Raw genomic sequence first — 19,236 nt, forward strand, 5'->3', positions numbered from 1 at the left:
AATACATTGCAACCAGTACACAATGAAAGAAACAGAGTGAAGTATGAAGAACTGGTAAAGCAGTGCTTTCTAAAGGGCTGAGGGGCCAAGGTGTGTATCCATCAAAGTCGGCTGCTGGGGCGTTGCTGGAAGGTCTATAATATGTTGGGTTTCACAGGCAGTCGGAGGAGAGAAGGCTGTGAAAGCTGTTACTGAGGCTGGAAAATGGCATGAAGATGACTGTGGATCAGGAGAAGAGAGCTATGGATTCAAATGGATATGGATATACAGAAGTTGGCTGTGGTCTGATTAACCCTGGTTGGGTTGACCAAGCTGAGGGTGTGTGATGCTGAAAGACCCAAAACATCCAGTGACTCCAGGTTACATTACACATGATGCGTCCAAGTACATGTCAAGATATGTAGTATAAATGACATTTAATCTGTCTGCTCTAAGGGCAATCTACAATGTGTTCGATATTAAATCAACAGTAAAGGTCATCAGTTTCAACCTACCCACTACAGAGATAAAAATGTGTAAAATTGTAGAACACATAAATGAGAGCTCATCACTATTTGCAGACACTAGGAAAACACTTCAGGCCTAGTTCAGGGTGTATATGCTTTTGCTATACATAAACACTGCAACCCTGCAATGGGCAAACGGACTATAGCTCCTTCAAAAAGAGAAATAACCAGCACCTGAACAGTTTCTTCCCCAAAACTTTCTTCTTGATTCAACAAGCAACCCCAACACCACACTGTCACTCTACAGTATAGCCATACTTCCAGTTCTTAGTCCTCTGGAAGTTCAATTAGTGCAGATTCTTATTTGGCCTGAACTTTTAAAATTGTTACTCATGTGTAATTTCTTTACATTTTCTGCAGTGCTTGTACTAACCTGGAATGCACAGCTGGGTAATACCAAGGTACATTTATTGCTTCCTGTACTAGAGCTGCTGCCTTTGAACCAAAAGGTCACAGGTTTGAATCCCACCTCCAGCCGTAGTACCCTTTACTAAAGTACTCAGGTACTCACTAAATTGCTCCAGTAATATTACCCAGAGTAAATAATTGTAAATCATTTAATTGCAAATAGCTTAACATTGTAAGGCGTTTTGGAAAAAAACATCAGTTCAGTTGATAAATGCAAACTATGGAGATGCATTTCAGGCTAATCTTTGATACTTACGTGTATCTGTAAAGAATGGTACATTTAGTCAGTACTGTTTTTTCCACCGTTCTCACTACTATTGAAGTTTTCTTGTCATTTCATTTTAACATTCTCTCCTTCATTGTTATACACTTGTCTCTATTCTGTACTTAAGTCATCTGTATTCTTTTTTTTTATCTGTAACATATCTTTGTACCATCATTAAGTTTACAGCTGTAATCTGGACAGGTTTTTAAATGAAATTATGCCTACAGTTTTAATGAGAAGTATAAAAAACCTTTTTCTAGCATTTATGATCTAACTAGGTGTAACTTCTTGTGTCAGATATAGAAATGTGAATAAAAAGAGGCAAATTATTAATTATTTTGGCAGATTCAAGGCACCTTATTCATTTGATTTATGTATTGAAAATATGGTATCATTCATCATGGATCAGAAATGAACAAAGAATTTGCTGGATATTGGACTTTTTGCAATGAGGCCTGAGAAGATTTCTACATGGTGTTTATCTTCTGAAGGCCAATAATATTACTAAGTACTTTTTCTCAGGCCATTCTGAAATTTGAGCACCTTTTGTTACAGTTATGTGTAGTCAGTACATAGAATGAAAAGGGTATAGTTTATTTTTCTAAATCTTCACAGAACACACACACCCTCCTTTTGATCATACATACTTCATAGAGACTTCATGCTGACTCTTTTGTTTTGGTTCAGGCGTTAGTTTGGCCCAGAATACTTCCTTAAATTCTACTCCCATTTTGTTTTGTTTTCATGACAAACAAAAGAGAAAGGCTTTTAAAATATGTTTTAAACTACAAAGTATGTAAGGATGGTATGACCTGCTTAGAACTTCTTGTTGACAGTTGTGTATTATTATTACATTTTTAGCTAGTGCCGTTTTTAAGTTCAGTTTTATACTATATTAGTTTTATATTATATTATTTATATTATATACCGTAATACTTTTATATTACGGTAAGTTGCAGGCACTGAGGTATTTTGAGCATGTGTAGCAGTAAAATGTTCCAAAACGTGTTCTTCAATACAGAATCACACTGCAGATAAATTATTTCCATCTGGAGTTCCTTTGGTGCTTCATGTGCTTTGTAGGCAGTGGGCTTCAAAATATTGCTGAAATGCCTATTGGGGGTGAGTCCAGCACTACAGTGGTTGCACCATCAGCTACTGGCGCCACATCATTGCAATCAAGAAGGCTATAAGAAGAGCAAGAAGACAAATGAACGTGTGGAACCTCCTAAGAGACCTTCCTGACTGCTTTGTGTCTCCTACACTTTGCTCCAAGTTCCTGTCATTGTGCCCTTCGTCATCAACGTGTGTAACCCACTCATCTTTGTCGTAGTCCTCTCCTCGCTGTACCTGCAATTAGATCATGAGCACTGCATTTTAAATAAACCCCACACCTAGCACCTAGGTTTGTCACTGAACCTATTCCATGTCATTTGTAACAGTTTGCAAAGTGTTTCTCAAAATGTTTCAGGTCAGCAAATCTGTTAAATTCATGTTGGAATTTTGCTACCATACTGTTCTGTTTGAACATCGGAAATGGACCATTAGCTAGCTGAGATGGAACATGAACTAGATTGTTTTCTGCTAACTGTTTTCTCCATGGGGGGTGCAGTGGCGCAGCAGGTTTGGCCAGGCCCTGCTCTCTGGTGGGTCTGGGGTTCAAGCCCTGGTTGGGGTGCCTTGCAACAGACTGGCATCCCAGCCTGGGTGTGTCCCCTCACGCCCTGCGTTGCTGGGTTAGGCACCGGTTTGCTGCAACCCTTGCTTGGGACAAGCAGTTTCAGACCATGTGTGTTTTCCCCATAGTTTAAGCTTAGATCTCAAAGTGAAAATACTGACACTAATTTCTTATGACTTTGTCTTTCTGTTAAATCCATAATATCAACCATGACAGCAAGGTGTTTGAGCCACCCATTGCCCTGTAACTCAGATACAAGCTTTCCCTCCGTCTCCTTATCATATCACAGGTATGCTTGCACCTTGGGAACTCAGAATTGTTTTTACATCCACCTATTGTGTTATAATCAAATATTAAAACGGCTTAATAATACATATTTATTCATGGGTTATATACCGTTAAAAACATCAGATGAAGCTAAAATGAATTTATTCTGCTTTCTTCAACAGCTCATACAATGCAGTGTCTTGGTTTTTGTCTTGGAAGCATCGAGAGTGACAAGCAGTGCAGTAAAAGCTCATCGGCTTGTGATACACAGCATACTACTGGCCCCATCCGGATTTTCTGGCAAAAGCCCACTAGCAGCTATGCTAATGGGTACAAACCTTGCCCTCCAGCCTTTTTTCTTCTATCAGCCTCTGCCATTGATTCAGCAAGATATATTATGGTTTCCACAGTTCTGACAGGTGAAAATGCATATTTGATTTTGTGCAAGGAAGCCTGACAAGATTTGTTCTTTGTGTTTAGATTTAAAAACAAAAACACTTAAACGTTTTTATTACTTTTTCTGTTTGGAATCTGAATGTGCCTTTTTCAAACTATGTGTAGTCAATAGAACAACACGAATATAGCTTGTTTTTTTAGCCTTCATAGAAAACCTTACACACCCTTTTTGATAATGCATGAAGACCTCATGCTGGTCCTGTTATTTTTGTTAGACCCAGTGTACTTCCTTAGATTCTATTCTCTATTCTTGTGTCTTTTTTCCCTATCGGACATAAGAGGAAGAGGGTGAAGTATATAGGTATGTGGCTGTTTGTTTAGTTTTTCTACTGATGGAAGTTCTAGAGAATAATTTTCAGTATATATGGATCACAAATTTGCTCCATTGTCAATGTCTCCAGTAAAATACAGCGTTCCACAGGACTCTGCCTTGGGACCTGTCCTCTTCAAAGAAGACAGAGAGAGACTCATAGAACTATACAGTCAATTTGACTTTTTGTACCGATAACACAGATTTCGATCTATCACTATTCTCAGGTCTATATTGTAGATCTTCTCATTATTTATGCTGTAGATTAATACAAATCAACAATGAATTGACTTAATGAAACAGTTTCAGGTTATTTGGATGCACCTGCATTTGTCACTCAATACAAAGTAAAGAACCAAAGCAAGTAGGCTGAGACCACACTAGGTCCTTGTGCGATGGACTTTCAAGTGATCATTTTTTGAAAATAGAAACATTGTTCAGTCAACTTATTTTAAGCAACTACCTTGTTTAAAGACATTGTTTTGGAGTGAACGTGAGCACAAACTGCTGTTAGTAAAATAGTTTCAAGTTTCAAGTTTATTGTCATAGATACAGTACCATGTACATGTATCATGAAATTCTTCCCGAATGCTTCTCCACAGACCAAGGACAAGGACAGAGACAACAGAAATACTGCATAAACAAAAGAGTGACAATGACAGTGAGTAGTGCAACAACAATAGCAATAAATAATGGTAACAGTAGTAACAGTAATACCAGTTGACAGCCAGAGAACTCAGAATGAGAGAATGAGAATAAGAATGCTTAAAGTCACAGTGTAATTTACCAATGTGCTTGGGTGGAGCAGTCCAACTCTAGTTACAGAAGGTGGCACATTGGTTAGTGTTGTATAGTCTTACAGCAGTGGGGTAAAAGCTGTTCCTGTACTTAGCTGTGCGGGTTCGAATAGACCTGAGCCGTTTTGCTGATGGCAGGGAAGAGAAAAGTGCCCGTGCAGGGTAACTATGATCTCTCATGATGCGCATCGTCTTTCTGAGGCAGCGTGTGGCCTAGGTGTCCTCAACTGCTGGTAGCTGTGTGCCGATGATTCCCTGAGCTGTTTTGACCACCTTCTGTAGGGCTTTCTTCTCCTGTATGGAGCAGCTGCCACCCCAGGATGTAACACACCCTGTGAGGACGGACTCCACAGCACACCTGTAGAAAGTGGTGAGGACTGTAGTGGACATCCTGGCTTTCTTCAGACGTCCGAGGAAGTGGAGGCGTCGATGGGCCTTTTTGGTGGTCGATGCTGTGTGCTCAGTCCATGTGAGTTTGGCAGTGAGGGTGACCCAGAGGAATTTGAAGCTGTTAACCCTCTCTGCAATGTCCCCTCCTATGTAGATGGGTGCATGAACCGTATCCTGTTTCCTGAAGTCAATCACCAGCTCCTTAGTTTTACTGACATTGAGAGACAGGTTGTTGTCCTGGCACCGCTCTGCCAGGAGCCTCACCTCCTTTCTGTAGGCCGTCTCATCGTTGTTGGCGATCAGACCCACAACGGTGGTATCGTCGGCAAACTTCACGATGGTGTTGGAGCTGTGACTGGCCACACAGTCAGCACTGGGCTCAGGACGCTTCCCTGTGGATTGCCAGTGTTGAGGGTCAGTGGGGAGGAGGTATTACTGCTAATCCGCACACGCTGGGGTCTGTTGGTAAGGAAATCCAGGATCCAATTGCACAATGTGGCACTCAGTCCCAGCCCTAGAAGTTTGTGGATCAGCTTGGTTGGGATGACAGTGTTAAATGCTGAGCTATAGTCTACAAACAATAGTCAACTTATTTTAAGCAGCTGCCTTTTTTAAAGACATTGTTTTGGGGTGAACGTGAACACAAACTGCTGTTAGTTAGTAAAATACACTCAAGGTAAGAATGTGGGACTGGGTTAATTCAGATGAGCACTCCTACGAGTCTGCCTTCAATAAGCAGTCATGGAGAGCGAATGGGAGAGTGACTCGATGAGTGGGTTTCCTGTCCGAACAGTTCAGCTCTGGTGTTTGTGAGTTTTGGTGACCCATAACGTGACGAAGAAGATGATGGGCCTCGCCTGGAGCCACTGGAATAGAAGGAAAGGCACAGGACAGAGGATTCTGGAGGTCTCTAGCTGACACCTGCACCCCAAGAGCCTGGGGTGGTGAGCTTTAACTAACTAACTAAGTAACTAACTAAGTAACTAACTAAGTAACTAAGTAAGTAATTGCACTGATTGCACTAAATGCGCTGTGTGTGGGAACAATCTGCACTTGACAAGTTGAAACGTTCTCGCCTTACAGGAGTGTTTGCCAAAAGCTCTTCCCTGTCTGTGTGGAGAACAGAACTTAGTAACTGGCGGTGGCGCCGGAGTAAAACGCAGCACGTGGACTCGGTGGAGCAAAAACTGCCACAACAACAGGCGGCAAAGTTTGAAAACGCAACATCGACGATGGTCATTTCGTGACAGCGAAGTGTTGGAGCTTCGCGGTGAAGGACACGCTCGTTTGCGCGGACTGCCGCCGAAAAAAAAAACACAAAAACAAACAAGACGCTCGCTCGCTCGCTCGCTTCATTCGCGCGTCGCGCGCGTCGCTCTCCGCCCCGTCTGCGCCGCAGCTATTTGAGGTGTCGCGCGCGGCCGGCTCGCGCCAGCTTGGCGGAGCGCGGCCTCGAGACGTGTGCGCTGTGGCGCGAAGCGGACGTTCAAGGAGAGGAGACGAGAAAGCGCCTTCGCTCACTTTGTCACAGGTACTGAAAGGGATGCGCTCGAAAACATGAAACGCGAACTGAAGACGTGCTGTGTGGCGAACACCTCCACGCACCACATTTGATTTGTACCTGGAGCGTTTCTTGTGCTATTTATTTGCATTTTCGCCTCAGCTCAGTGAGTGTCGACAGACAGTGAGGCGCCGACGCGGACTGAGTGAGCGACTCACTCACACTAGTCGTGTCACTTTGTGGGCTCCAGTTAATTACTGAATAATACACCTACGTACCTCTTTTCACTCATAATAAAAAAATTAATAATAATATTGCATTCACGTAAACTGAAATTCAGTGCAAAATTCAGGTTTAGCCGTCCTCTTATTGGTATTTCAGCTCTGTTCTCTGAATAGTTTTTTTTTTTTTTTTGTCTTAAGCAGTGAGTGATGAAGAGGAAAATGCCATCAAATAATAATTTTGAAAGATTCATAGGTTGTATCTCATCGTGTAAATAAAATTCCTCTGTAAGCAAAGAGAGGCATCCAGCTTGTTGAGGTGCACTTGAAATTTGTGTCAGTGCTGAGCTATGATGGACCATTTGTGACCCAGGACAGACAGCTGTTTTTACGTTTATTCATTTATCTGATGCTGTTCTCCAAAGCAACTTACAATTGAATTATTATTTACCCATTTATACAGCTGGGTAATTTTACTGAAGCAATTCAGGGTGAGTACCTTGCTGCTCAATGGCACTACAGCCAGAGGTGAGGCTCAAACCTGCAACATTTTGGGTCCAAAGCCAAAGTCCAGTTCGCACCACTACACTACCAGCTGTTTTTCCTTCTTATCAACATTCTAATAACATATACGGTGTTGTTTGGTCAAACCCACTGACCCGCTGGACGTTTGCGCTTCACAGGAGCGACACCACGAGCACCAGAGGATGGCTGGTAATCATGTCGCTGTTATTTTGTTCAAGACACTGACATTAATATCATGATCCTAACAGTGAAAACATTTAATCCTTAAATTTCTGTAAAATTTCAAACAGAAGTTAAGGACATTTGTGTGGTTGCAGTGCTAAAGAATCCTTTTAAACTGAAATGACAATAAAATAGCAGGTTATCTTTTAACATTTATGTTTGTAGTTCAAGCTTTTCTCTGAAGCGAATTACAGTATTAAGTTACAGTATTAGGTTACGAATTACAGTATTAAGTTACAGTAATGAAACAATTTACGCAGCTGCAGAATTTTTTTTACCTTTAAAATTTAGAGCAAATTGTTAGACACCACTGGTTCCTGTTGCTTCCACTGGTGCTGAAGTTTATTTATTAGTTGAGAGTGCGAAACGTGGATCCTGACTTGTGGTACAGTGAAGAAACACAGTACGAGTGATGTTGCACTTGGATGAAGAACCCAGGGACTTGATAGAGACATAGACAATGAAGGGTGCAGACAAGGCACAGGACTGGAAACCTCCGAAGGCGACTGCTGTCTCTGTCAAGTGGATCAGTGTGTGCACACATCTGAGTTTTGTGGTGACTATCTCTACTGGTGCTCATTATGTCTGGTTCTTGTTGATTGTGCTCAGGTACAGGCGTGTTAACTGGGGCTGGCGTTTGACTTGGGTCCACCCCTGAGGGCATAACACAGATCCATTGGTCAAGGGTACTACAGCAGGAGGTGAAATTTCAAGTGCGAGGAAGCTTTTGTAACCACTACCTACTGGCCCACTGGCCCGCTGAAAGGAGCTGCCTGCTCCTTTCATGATATGTTTTCCCCAGCCACTAACTCTGGCTGTTGTGCAGTGCGGTTTGGGAATTTGTGTTAGTTATGCTTTTAAACCAGTAGACCATATAATTGTTTGCTAAGAGAATGATAGGCTATAGGATAGAGCATTATGATCAGAGTGTAGTTCACTGAAACAGGGCTGATATAGAGAGATGTATCTACAGGTGTTGTATAAGGAATTAATGTTAGTATTGTTAATTGCAAGACAACAAAAGCCATTAGGCAAGGCACAAAATGGAAAAACTCAGAAACCCTTTCTCTGGCAGGTGGGACAGTGTGTGCACTCATTCAAGGCTCCACGGTGATAATTGGTGCTTATATCCTTTTGATTGTGATACAGCGCAGGTGCGTTACCTGGCGCTGGCATTCGGACTGGGGCAAGGTTTTAAGCAAGGAGATCTGGAAAGTAGGGCTCGTAAAATAGTGAGGGAGAAATTGTAACTTGTATGAAACTGACCTAACCCACTTTAGGATCTTGAACACTCCGATGTAATGGAGACTGAATTTTTTCGAGGGCAGTCTGTAAATCAACTGAATGCTCACTGTTTACTCAACGGTTTAGTTTATGCATGTGTCCACCTGCTAAGAATCAGTGGTCTCATCAATCAAATTTTTGTAAGCATGGTTTTGATTATGAAGTGAGAGTAACCCCCCCCACGCCTCACCTAATGGGGTTAATTCGTTCCATGAAGTCATCCCATTAGGTAAATTTCCATTGTCAGGGATCAAATTAACAATATTTCCTACAGAAAAAAATAATTGGTCATTGCACAAAATGTGTTGCCTAAAATTAACTTCATACCAAAATAAAAGGTATTTTTACATTTTTTAACATATTTTAGAATATTTACAACTAAGTGATTACTTCCATCTTGGCTTTTGCTGCTATACTTTTTAGAAATTAAGAAGTTAAATGATCAGAAACATGAAAGTGGAGTGACAGAGCAGGCTGGAGAAGCACAATTCCTAGTGAAAACAAGGCTGAGATGACTGTCATTCTAGTGACTAGCAAAGGACTGGAACATAGGGAGGTCAGAGGACTGTAAGACTGTTGTAAATGGGTAGCTGAATGAACATTCTAGTCATCCTGGATAGCTCAGACAACTTCAGTGTTTAACTTTTTTGGAACGTAATAACCGCACAGAACACAATATGGATAGCAGATCTGTACTGTCATTGCCCCCCCACCCCCTTGGTGGATTCCAGTAGGTAGACTCCCTTGTTTCTGCAACTAGAGTCTTCATGTCATGAGGCTGCTGCTGATGCTGAAGCATCTCATCATAATGCAGCTTACCAAATGAAACGTGAGCACAAGCAACATGTAAGCACGTTCTAGCCTTTCCATGTATAATGTTTGTGTGTTTAAGTGCACTTGAAAACATGCCTATATGTACACTGGTAAAAATTGTGGTATTAGACACACATAATACACTGTACTTCAGTAGTCATGTGCCTGTATCCAATTCACTTTGTTGTGAAATACACGGTTGTACAGTTGTGAGGAAAGGTTTGTAAAATCTTACTTAACTGTATTTTGCAGTGAATGTCTTGTAAATGTGGTATGAGCATCTAAACCACAATAATTAATAAACTTTGTCTTATTTAACAAAGAGCACACACAGCATATCTTTATTGAACAACCAATTTAAGCAATCAAGGTCACACACATCATCTGAACCGCTCGTCCCATACGGGGTCGCGGGGAGCCGGAGCCTACCCGGCAACACAGGGCATAAGGCTGGAGGGGGAGGGGACACACCCAGGACGGGATGCCAGTCTGTCGCAAGGCATCTGAAGCAGGACTTGAACCTCAGGATCTGGCAAAGCCCGCTGCACCTCTGCGCCCCCTTACCTGGACACATATCCAGTCAATTATACTTTATTATTGTTTGCTTGTCTAACACCAAATTTGACTAATTTTTATACAACTGTAAATTTTTAGTACAGAAAATGCCAGGCCTTAACTAGCAGCTTTCAGTTGTAACTCCCTGTATTTAAGTACAATGCTGCACACTGGTCCACTGTAGTGTAGTGTAATTTTATTAAAGATCAGTTTATATTTCCAGTAACTGACTATCATTTCCCTTATGTTGCTATTATTGATCTTTTACTGGTTACAAGCAGTAGTGATTCAGATGATGTGTGAATTGTCCATGTCTACGATTAAATCTGCACTCTACTTATTGTATACTCATCTTTTGTTTAGATGAGATAGAAGAGTCATCGTTGGGGTAGTAAGAACTTGATGAAGTCACATTATAGGACTGTACTCCATATATAAAATAGCTTCTTGACATGTGCATGGTCAAGATCACAAGCACAACATGCACACAATATTTCCATTGTACGCTTCTCAGAGATCTTGATTCTGACCTTGACGCTGTTTGATTTTAGCGTTTCTGCATTCTTTACATTATCTCTGTTTATGTAAGATAAGACTTCCAGACCAACTCAGCAGAATACAATAGATGGCTGATGACAATAAAAGTAGGCACCAGCTGATATTACTGCTTTCTTGGCTGCAAAATTGCACACCCTTTGTTGAAAGGAGGCAGAGTTAGGTGCTTTAGCAGCTGACTACCTGTTTTTATATTTTATTATTTTAATTTAATTTCTTGATCTTATAGTAGGAGTAAACCATTCTGTAACAAGGATCAGATATGACATATACTAGAGCATGACTAAAACTACAACAGGATATCCTTAAAAGATATACTATAGCTATACTTTGCATGGCTCAGCATATTGAACCCTGTTCATAAACTGCAATATTTTTTCATTTACTTATTTTAATTAGAAAAGACAATACACACACAAACACACACATTTTCTGAACTGCTCGTCCCATACGGGGTCGCAGGGAACCGGAGCCTACCCAGCAACACAGGGCGTAAGGCCGGAGGGGGAGGGGACACACCCAGGACGGGACGCCAGGCCGTCGCAAGGCACCCCAAGCGGGACTCGAATCCCAGATCCACTGGAGAGCAGGACCCGGTCCAACCCACTGCGCCACTGCGCCCCCTTAGAAAAGACAATAATAAAGGCTAAATTATTCACAGAACTTTATAATTGGAGCAGGAGCTAAGGTAATAGTTAAAGTCTCTGCCTTGCATTCAGAGGACTCAGATTCAAACCCTACTCTTGCTATAGTTGCAAAAAGTAGAACTTAGAATGTGGAGGTGAATGCAGGAGGAGAATTTATTTACAGTGACAAGGCACAGATCTTCTAATTCAGTGGCAGCTTTGGACATAGGACAAGTGTCCACCATATTCCAGCTGTCGTTGCTATACCTGGGGGACAAGTGGTGGCACAGGGGTTAGTGCTGCTGCCTTTAGACCCAAAGGTGGCAGGTTTTAATCTTTCTTCCAGCTGAAGTACCCTTGAGCAAGGTATTTACCCTAAATTGCGCTAGTAAAATTAACCAGCTGTACAAATGGGTAAATAACTACATAGCTTAACACTGTGAGTCACTTCGGAGAGAAGTGTCAGCTAAATGAATGTCTCTTCTACCTGTCTTACATGGAGCACATGGTCTTCATAGGACGCTGAGTAGGTAAAGATAACATGTATACTCTATATCCCGTAATGAAGGGACTAATCATATCCATCTAAACATCATTCACATGATGAAAGGAGCATTAGCTAACTCAAAAACCATGAGGAAAAACAGTTATTGCGCTGTTAATATTAAGGATGGAAAAAACCTTCCCACTGCCCAACAGGCACTTAACGCCTTTCAGCCCCCGTAGCAGTTGGACAAGTATTTTAAATTTTTCAGAGAATTCCCAACTATTCCAACTATTTACAATGAACATCATTTCCCGCTTTAACGTGACACTCCTCAGTCACGCAGGTCATTAAGTTTCAAGTTTCAAGTTTATTGTTATAGGTACAAGTACCGTGTACAGGTATCTGTCATGGTGTCCCCCCAGCGCGGATGCGTCGGACCCAAGTGAGGAGCACAGGAAGTGAAGTCTAGGGGCGATTCAGGAGACATAGTCAGGGAAACAGGCAAAACGGTCACCGATCTGTGAACAGAATCCGAAGGGCAAATCCGAGAGTCGTTGTCCAGTAAACAGGTGAGAAGTCATGGCAAACTAGGAAGTCGTAGACGAGGAGCAGGACAAGGAGCAGGAACTGGGAAACGGAGGTCAGGAGATCTAAGGCAAGAATGAGAAGCGCAAGCGAGTAGCAAGGCTGAACAAGGTACCGCAACTTCCTGCGGTCCGGGCTGTCTTTTTATGTGCCCGGACCCTGTTCAGTTGCAGGTGTTGCTTGTTACTGAGGTGGAGGGCGTGACAGTATCATGAAATTCTTCCTGAATGCTTCTCCACAGACTATGAACAAAAACAACAGAAATACTGCACAAAACAATAACAATGACAATGAGTAATGCTAATAACAATAAATAACGCTAACAATAATAACAATAAATAACAGTAGTCAGCCAGAGAACTCAGAACATATAATACACACACACACACATTTTCAGAACCGCTCGTCCCATACGGGGTCACGGGGAACCGGAGCCTACCCGGCAACACAGGGCGTAAGGCCGGAGGGGGAAGGGGACACACCCAGGACGGGACGCCAGTCCGCCGCAAGGCACCCCAAGCGGGACTCGAACCCCAGACCCACTGGAGAGCAGGACTGTGGTCCAACCCACTGCACCACCGCACCTCCAACATATAATATACAATTACAATTATGTAATGACCTGCGTTACTGTTTTGGGCGGGAAATGTGTTTAATGTAATTGGTTAGCGTCTGGTGACGTACAGGAAATATAAAGGGGTGTTTGCATCTGCCGAGAGGAGAAAGAGAGGAGAGCCTGGGGGCGCTAAGCAGGCTGGGAAGGCTGTCTGTAAGCGCAGGTCCTGGAGGAAACAGGGTTCTTGGACCGAGAGGGTTATATCCCTGTGTGCCGGTGTTCGAATAAAACGTTCAAAATGAACGCTGCCTTTGCGTCCTTCCTTGCCCCATCCAAACCCACGGCGCTGCGCACCACAATATACTTATCTGCTAATCACACAACTGGGGGGGCATGCCATGTCCTATGACTGGTTACAGTTAAAATAGATGGTTGGGAAATGGCAGAATATGGTTATTTTAGAATACATCTACTGAAAGAACCCATTTTACAGTAAAATATTTAAAAATATTGTGTAATATTACCTTTGTCCATTATTGAGTTGCGCTGGTTCGGTTCTAAATAAGAGCATTAACAAATACTTGCCAGAATAACTCCAGCAGAAGCCAACGAAGGAGAATTCTTACAACATACTCAAACCAAATTAATCCAGAGGAGCAGTGACTACTCTGGGTCTTTTCCAGATTGCTAAATTCCTCACACTGTCATGGAGAGTGAGCCTTGCAGTCCTGCGGAGGAACCTTATTTTGACCATTTGTGTCTATAATCTTGTTCATTTGGTCATCACCCAAAGCTCATGACCACAGGTGAAGATGGGGACTTAAACCATGAACTTTGTCCAAAGACTCAGTACAGTGCCCATAAAACTCCCGTCTTCCATAACTCCTGAAGAAGATCCTGAGATACTTCCACTCAGCACTTCTACACTGCATTAAGGGCAGTACTCCCCCCCTCACCTTAAGTGAGCAACCCAGTCTTTTTCTGGAGAGGACCATGACAAGAGACTTGGTAATGCTGATGTTCATAATAGTTTTGCCTTAATGCTGCTCATACAAGGGGTGGATGGCATGCATCAGCAGTCCTGGTACTTCCTATTCCTGCAGCCCTTTCCATAGCACAAGCCAAGGTGATTAGATGACTTACGGATTAGCATACTCCCACTTTTCCTCACAACTGTACAACAGTGCATAGAATTAATCAGTTACACTGTCTTCAAGGAATAACATAGGCAGTCCTCAATTATTTTTTTGAAATATTTGAAAACAACATTTTCTCTATTCTTAATTTTCCAATCACATCAGCATGAATTTTTGCATTCAGCCATACATTAATAGGCATTTAATTTATAAGTGTCACCACCTGCAGGAGAAATACCCCAGTGCCCATAGGAAGCGCCACCGTGTTCCATCAACCCAAAGCATCACACCTGTTCATCATATGACAATCAGCAACCAGCAGGTATAAAAGAAGCAAACAACGTACCCAAGATTGCGCATTCTTGATCAGCTCTCATTTGCTTTTGGCTGTGATAACTTAGCAATCCTTGTCTCTTGTTCTCTCATCTGTTTCTAAAGTTCCACTCCCAGTGCGTTTCTATTTCACGTTCATGGTCCTAGAAGAGGTGCATTTGCATATTTGTAGCGAGTTGCAGTCTTTTTGCATCTATAATTTCTCTTCAGTAATTCCCACAGATTCTGTTTTAGAGCAAGGAAAAAACTTCGTATTCAAGTTCATTAAGGCATTTGGCAGAAGCTAATTATCTACCCATGGTATTAACACTCTTACACTCTAAGGTGATGCAAGAAACTCCCAGCTTCAGTGTGGTAAATGTTGATTTGCCTTTGGCTTTTTTTTGTTTCCCAATGCAGCACAATTGTTCAACGAGTCTAGAGATGCCACCATCTGTCGGAGGTCCCCCAGCCATCACTCCACCTGATGGGGGCTGGGGTTGGGCTGTGGTTGTTGGGGCTTTTATATCTATTGGCTTCTCCTATGCCTTCCCAAAGGCCATCACTGTCTACTTCAAAGACATCCAGAAGATCTTTGATGCCTCTTACAGTCAGATAGCATGGATATCTTCCATTATGTTGGCAGTGATGTATGCTGGAGGTAAGATGAACCATCCAGAGTGATTTCATCTTAGTTTTTACTCTTAAAAGTGCATTTGGTTTGCAGTGCTTTTCGAGCCCAAATTTCCAGTATAATTCTCATTTTGCAAGCATGATGTCATCTGAAACAGTACCTGTTACTTGGTACAGTTCTTCTGATCCATCCATCTCTGTATCCAGAGTGAGTCATGATTATGAATGCACACTGCCAATCAGAGCACACCATAGATGGGTTGCCAGATTATGGAATTATGGTAGCAAAGTCAAATGAAAAAAGTAATACTACTGTACAGAGCAATTAAGATCAGAGCAGAGTGCCAGTCTTCACAGTAAATTTTGTTCTATTTTGATTGTCCATCCATTTATTTATTTACCCATTTAGTTATTTACTCACGATGATACTGAAGTGGATAGAGTTGCTGCTTTTTGACCTGAAAGTTGCAGGTTTGCATCTTTCGAAATTCATAACTTGGGTGTTTGTAACACACAAAAGAGTTTGACTGGTGCCCCATAAATTGGACACTTATTTCAAGCTATCTCTGTTAGCTTTAGGTTGGGTAAAATTTTCCATCTCAAAATTTCACTGACGTTCTAAATGAAAACTACTTGTTAGAAACACATTCAGTAAGATGCATCCAAACTTTTCACTGGTATTGTACAAAAAAATTTTTTACGTGTCTATTTTCCAAAATATTCCCAAGGTTTTCGAACACATTACATAGAGTACCTTGCCCCAGCACTGAACAAGTGATTTAAAATGAGCTTAACATCACACTTTCTTGTTTTCGAACACACAGTTTTTTCTGAAATTGTATCTTATTTTGATATATAATTTTTATTCTTTCGTTTCAGGTCCAATAAGCAGTATATTGGTAAACAAATATGGCTGCCGACCCATTGTGATAATAGGGGGCTTCCTGTGTGCAGTAGGAATGATATCTGCCTCCTTCTGCAATAATGTGCTGGAGCTTTACTTTTGCATCGGAGTTATTGGTGGTAAGTCCAAATACATCCGTTAAAACTTTAGCAACATAGTGTAAACACAGCTTAGCAAGTCTCTCTTTCTGTTGATATAATGCACTCATTGTGTTTTTCCGTGGGATGTGCGTCACGTTGGAAAAAAGTGTCTGCTAAATTAATAAATGTAAATGCAACTGGAGTTAATGGTATGAGTTAAGGCTCTAGCATCCGGGGAAATGTGTGTACAGTTTATGACAGTTTGACAGCAAGATAGGGCACATAATTGGGACAGTTTATCAAGGACCATATTTCAGATCATTCGTACATATACATTTTGACAAAAACCAAAACATGGATGTAAAAAATCTATGTCATGACTGTTCAAAATTTTTGCTTTTTAGAAAAGAAAAATATAGAAATGCTACCCACCTGAATTCGTACACTCGTACACATATGCCATGGATGATTTTGGACGATTCAGACTTTTCTCAGTATTTTTTATAGTAGTCAAATTTCAAACTTCCTAACTCTCTGCAGTGAGCAAACTACGTATTTTGTCTTGATAAGGGATTTGATATCTAATATCATCTGCTCTGGATTTTCATTAATAAAGATTGGAATCAAAAAACTATAAATGAGCTCTTATTAAAAAACAAGCATATTAATGGATATGGGAATGGAATGTAGGAAATACTGAAATCACAAATACTGTATACCAGGTCACTGAATAGTATCTCCATGGTAAGCAGCTTGGTAAATTATACCCATCAACAAAAATGGAAGTGCTTTGTTCCATAGAAAAATGTACAAAAAAAAAAAAAAAATATATATATATGTATGTGCTTTTTTCCATTAGAAACCAGTTTCACTGTATGCATTTGTAAACTGAGACTGGAGCACACTGTACATTTCAAAATATAAAAAAGGGAAAAGTTTACCCATCTGCATGCCCATTCCAGCTTCTTTTACTCAAAACCAATTAATTCCCGTATAAAGTAATTACCGTGGGCAATGTTGTTTCCACAGTTTTGTAAAACTTGCATATTTTACTTGACATCCTACATTGTTCTCCAGGCCTGGGGCTAGCCTTCAACCTTCAGCCTGCTCTGACAATGATAGGGAAGTACTTCTTCAAGAAGCGGCCAATAGCCAATGGATTGGCTATGGCAGGGAGTCCAGTATTCCTGAGCACACTGGCGCCACTGAACCAGTATCTGTTCAATTCGTTTGGGTGGAGGGGAAGCTTCCTGATCTTGGGGGGACTACTGCTGAACTGTTGTGTGGCCGGGTCCCTGATGAGGCCCCTGGGACCACCCGTCAATACAAAAAGGAAAGGATTTCCAGCCAAGGATGCTGCTCCTAAGAAAGAAGAAACGACGGTCTGGCAAACTGTCAACAAATACCTTGACCTCTCACTCTTCAAACACAGGGGCTTCCTCATCTACTTATTTGGGAATGTCATCATGTTCCTGGGGTTCTTTGCCCCCGTTGTGTTCTTAGCTGCCTATGCCAAAGACATGGGCATCGATGAGTACTCGGCAGCTTTCTTGCTGTCTATTTTAGCCTTTGTAGACATGTTTGCAAGGCCTTCCATGGGACTGCTGGCAAACACCAAAATGATCCGGCCAAAGATCCAGTATTTTTTCAGCTTTGCTGTGTTGTACAATGGGGTATGCCACGTTTTATGTCCATTGATTGAAGGCTACACTGGCCTAGTTGTGTATGCAGTGTTCTTTGGCTTTGCTTTTGGTATGGTCAGCTCAATCCTGTTTGAAACGCTCATGGATCTTGTTGGTGCCCAGAGGTTCTCCAGTGCTGTTGGACTGGTCACTATTGTGGAGTGCTGCCCTGTTCTCATAGGCCCACCTCTGGCAGGTGAGCATACAGTGTGGACTCATATTCTGCAGTCATTTCAGTTTATATTTGTTGCTCTTTGCAGGATACTTATACAAATGATTCTTTCAAGGAATTAGATTTTTAAAATATTATATTTGCGTGTTTTATTAGGTTATATAAGAAATGTTGGCATTTCAAGTGCAGAAGAAAGTTTTATGTTTTCACTACTTAACAGTGTTATCAGTGTATAAAATTCACATTGATGACATCACTACCACTATGCACTGTTTTTGCAGGTAAACTGGTAGACATCACCAAGAACTACAAATACATGTATTTCTCCTGCGGAGCCGTGGTAATTCTTTCCAGCATCTGGCTGTTTATTGGCAACGCCATCAACTATAGACTGCTGGAGAAGGAGCACAGAAAAGCAGTGCAGTGCAAAAAAACTGACAGCGAAGATGAGAAGAAGGTTGATAGAGGTCCCCAGGTCACGGAGAACCTGTGCACCCATGCTGTGAAGGAGGAGGTCACCATACAAGAAGAAACCAATATTTAAGCACATTCCCTGCCCTCTCTGCTCACAGAAAATGGAGGTGTTCATACTGATGCACAAATGCCTCAACACTTCCCGTAGATCGCTCCAAAGAGACAGTGCTACGAAAAACACTGTGCTATGTCTGTGGCCCTTGGAAACCCTTTATCCAAAACAGAGTTGATTGTGCTGTTGTTAAAATGAAGAAAACTCAAATAGTGTGTGGTTAACCTATTTCATCTCTGAAATTCAAGGCAGGAGCTTTCAGCTTCTTGTGTCCAGGGGCACAAAAAGAAACTAATTTCTTTAAGAGCAGCGTATGAAAGTCTTGTAAAATGTTATGCAAACTGTTTTTCATTTTTTTACATCAGACTGAAGGAGGGGAAACTTGGAAAAGAACAATATATAAGAAAGCTTTGATAGTATTTTCCTAAATATTATTGTACAAATATGAATATATTACTGCACTGTCAGATTTTGAATCCAGGTGATTTGTTACAGATTTTTTTGTCTACAGAGAAATAGTAATTTGTCAGAGTAATAAAAAAGGGGTTTAGATTTGATGTACAGTGCATTCATTTTGACACACTGCCTTAAATACCACTCACATTTTTATTAATGCATTGAAAACTACTAAAATTATAACCTATAATGCTGAAAACATGCAGTCTATTACTAAAACTTACTTTACTTCATGTAACCATCCGACCACAAACAATGAATTTTCTGGATATGCCCGGCTACTGCAGGGTACTAAGATCCAGAGTAACTCTCACACACAAACACACAC

At 41.4% G+C, this 19,236-nt stretch overlaps 1 protein-coding gene across 3 annotated transcripts; it reads left to right on the plus strand.

The window, feature by feature from the left end:
• Positions 1–6,495: 6,495 nt before the first annotated feature.
• Positions 6,496–19,226, plus strand: LOC108931973 (monocarboxylate transporter 2-like). Of its 3 annotated transcripts, XM_018748089.2 has the most exons (7): positions 6,496–6,608; positions 14,373–14,465; positions 14,876–15,116; positions 15,968–16,111; positions 17,150–17,745; positions 17,878–17,950; positions 18,208–19,226. In XM_018748089.2, the coding sequence occupies exons 2-7, from the start codon at positions 14,445–14,447 to the stop codon at positions 18,468–18,470; spliced, it is 1,338 nt and encodes a 445-aa protein (XP_018603605.1). In that variant the 5' UTR covers positions 6,496–6,608; positions 14,373–14,444; the 3' UTR covers positions 18,471–19,226. The 3 variants fall into 3 exon arrangements, with proteins under 3 accessions (XP_018603605.1, XP_018603602.1, XP_018603603.1); XM_018748086.2 differs by having other exon boundaries at positions 17,150–17,950; XM_018748087.2 differs by lacking the exon at positions 14,373–14,465 and having other exon boundaries at positions 17,150–17,950; positions 18,208–18,478.
• The last annotated feature ends 10 nt before the right edge of the window (positions 19,227–19,236 follow it).

This window comes from Scleropages formosus, chromosome 5, assembly GCF_900964775.1.
Source record: "Scleropages formosus chromosome 5, fSclFor1.1, whole genome shotgun sequence".
Classification (NCBI taxonomy): Eukaryota; Metazoa; Chordata; class Actinopteri; order Osteoglossiformes; family Osteoglossidae; genus Scleropages; species Scleropages formosus.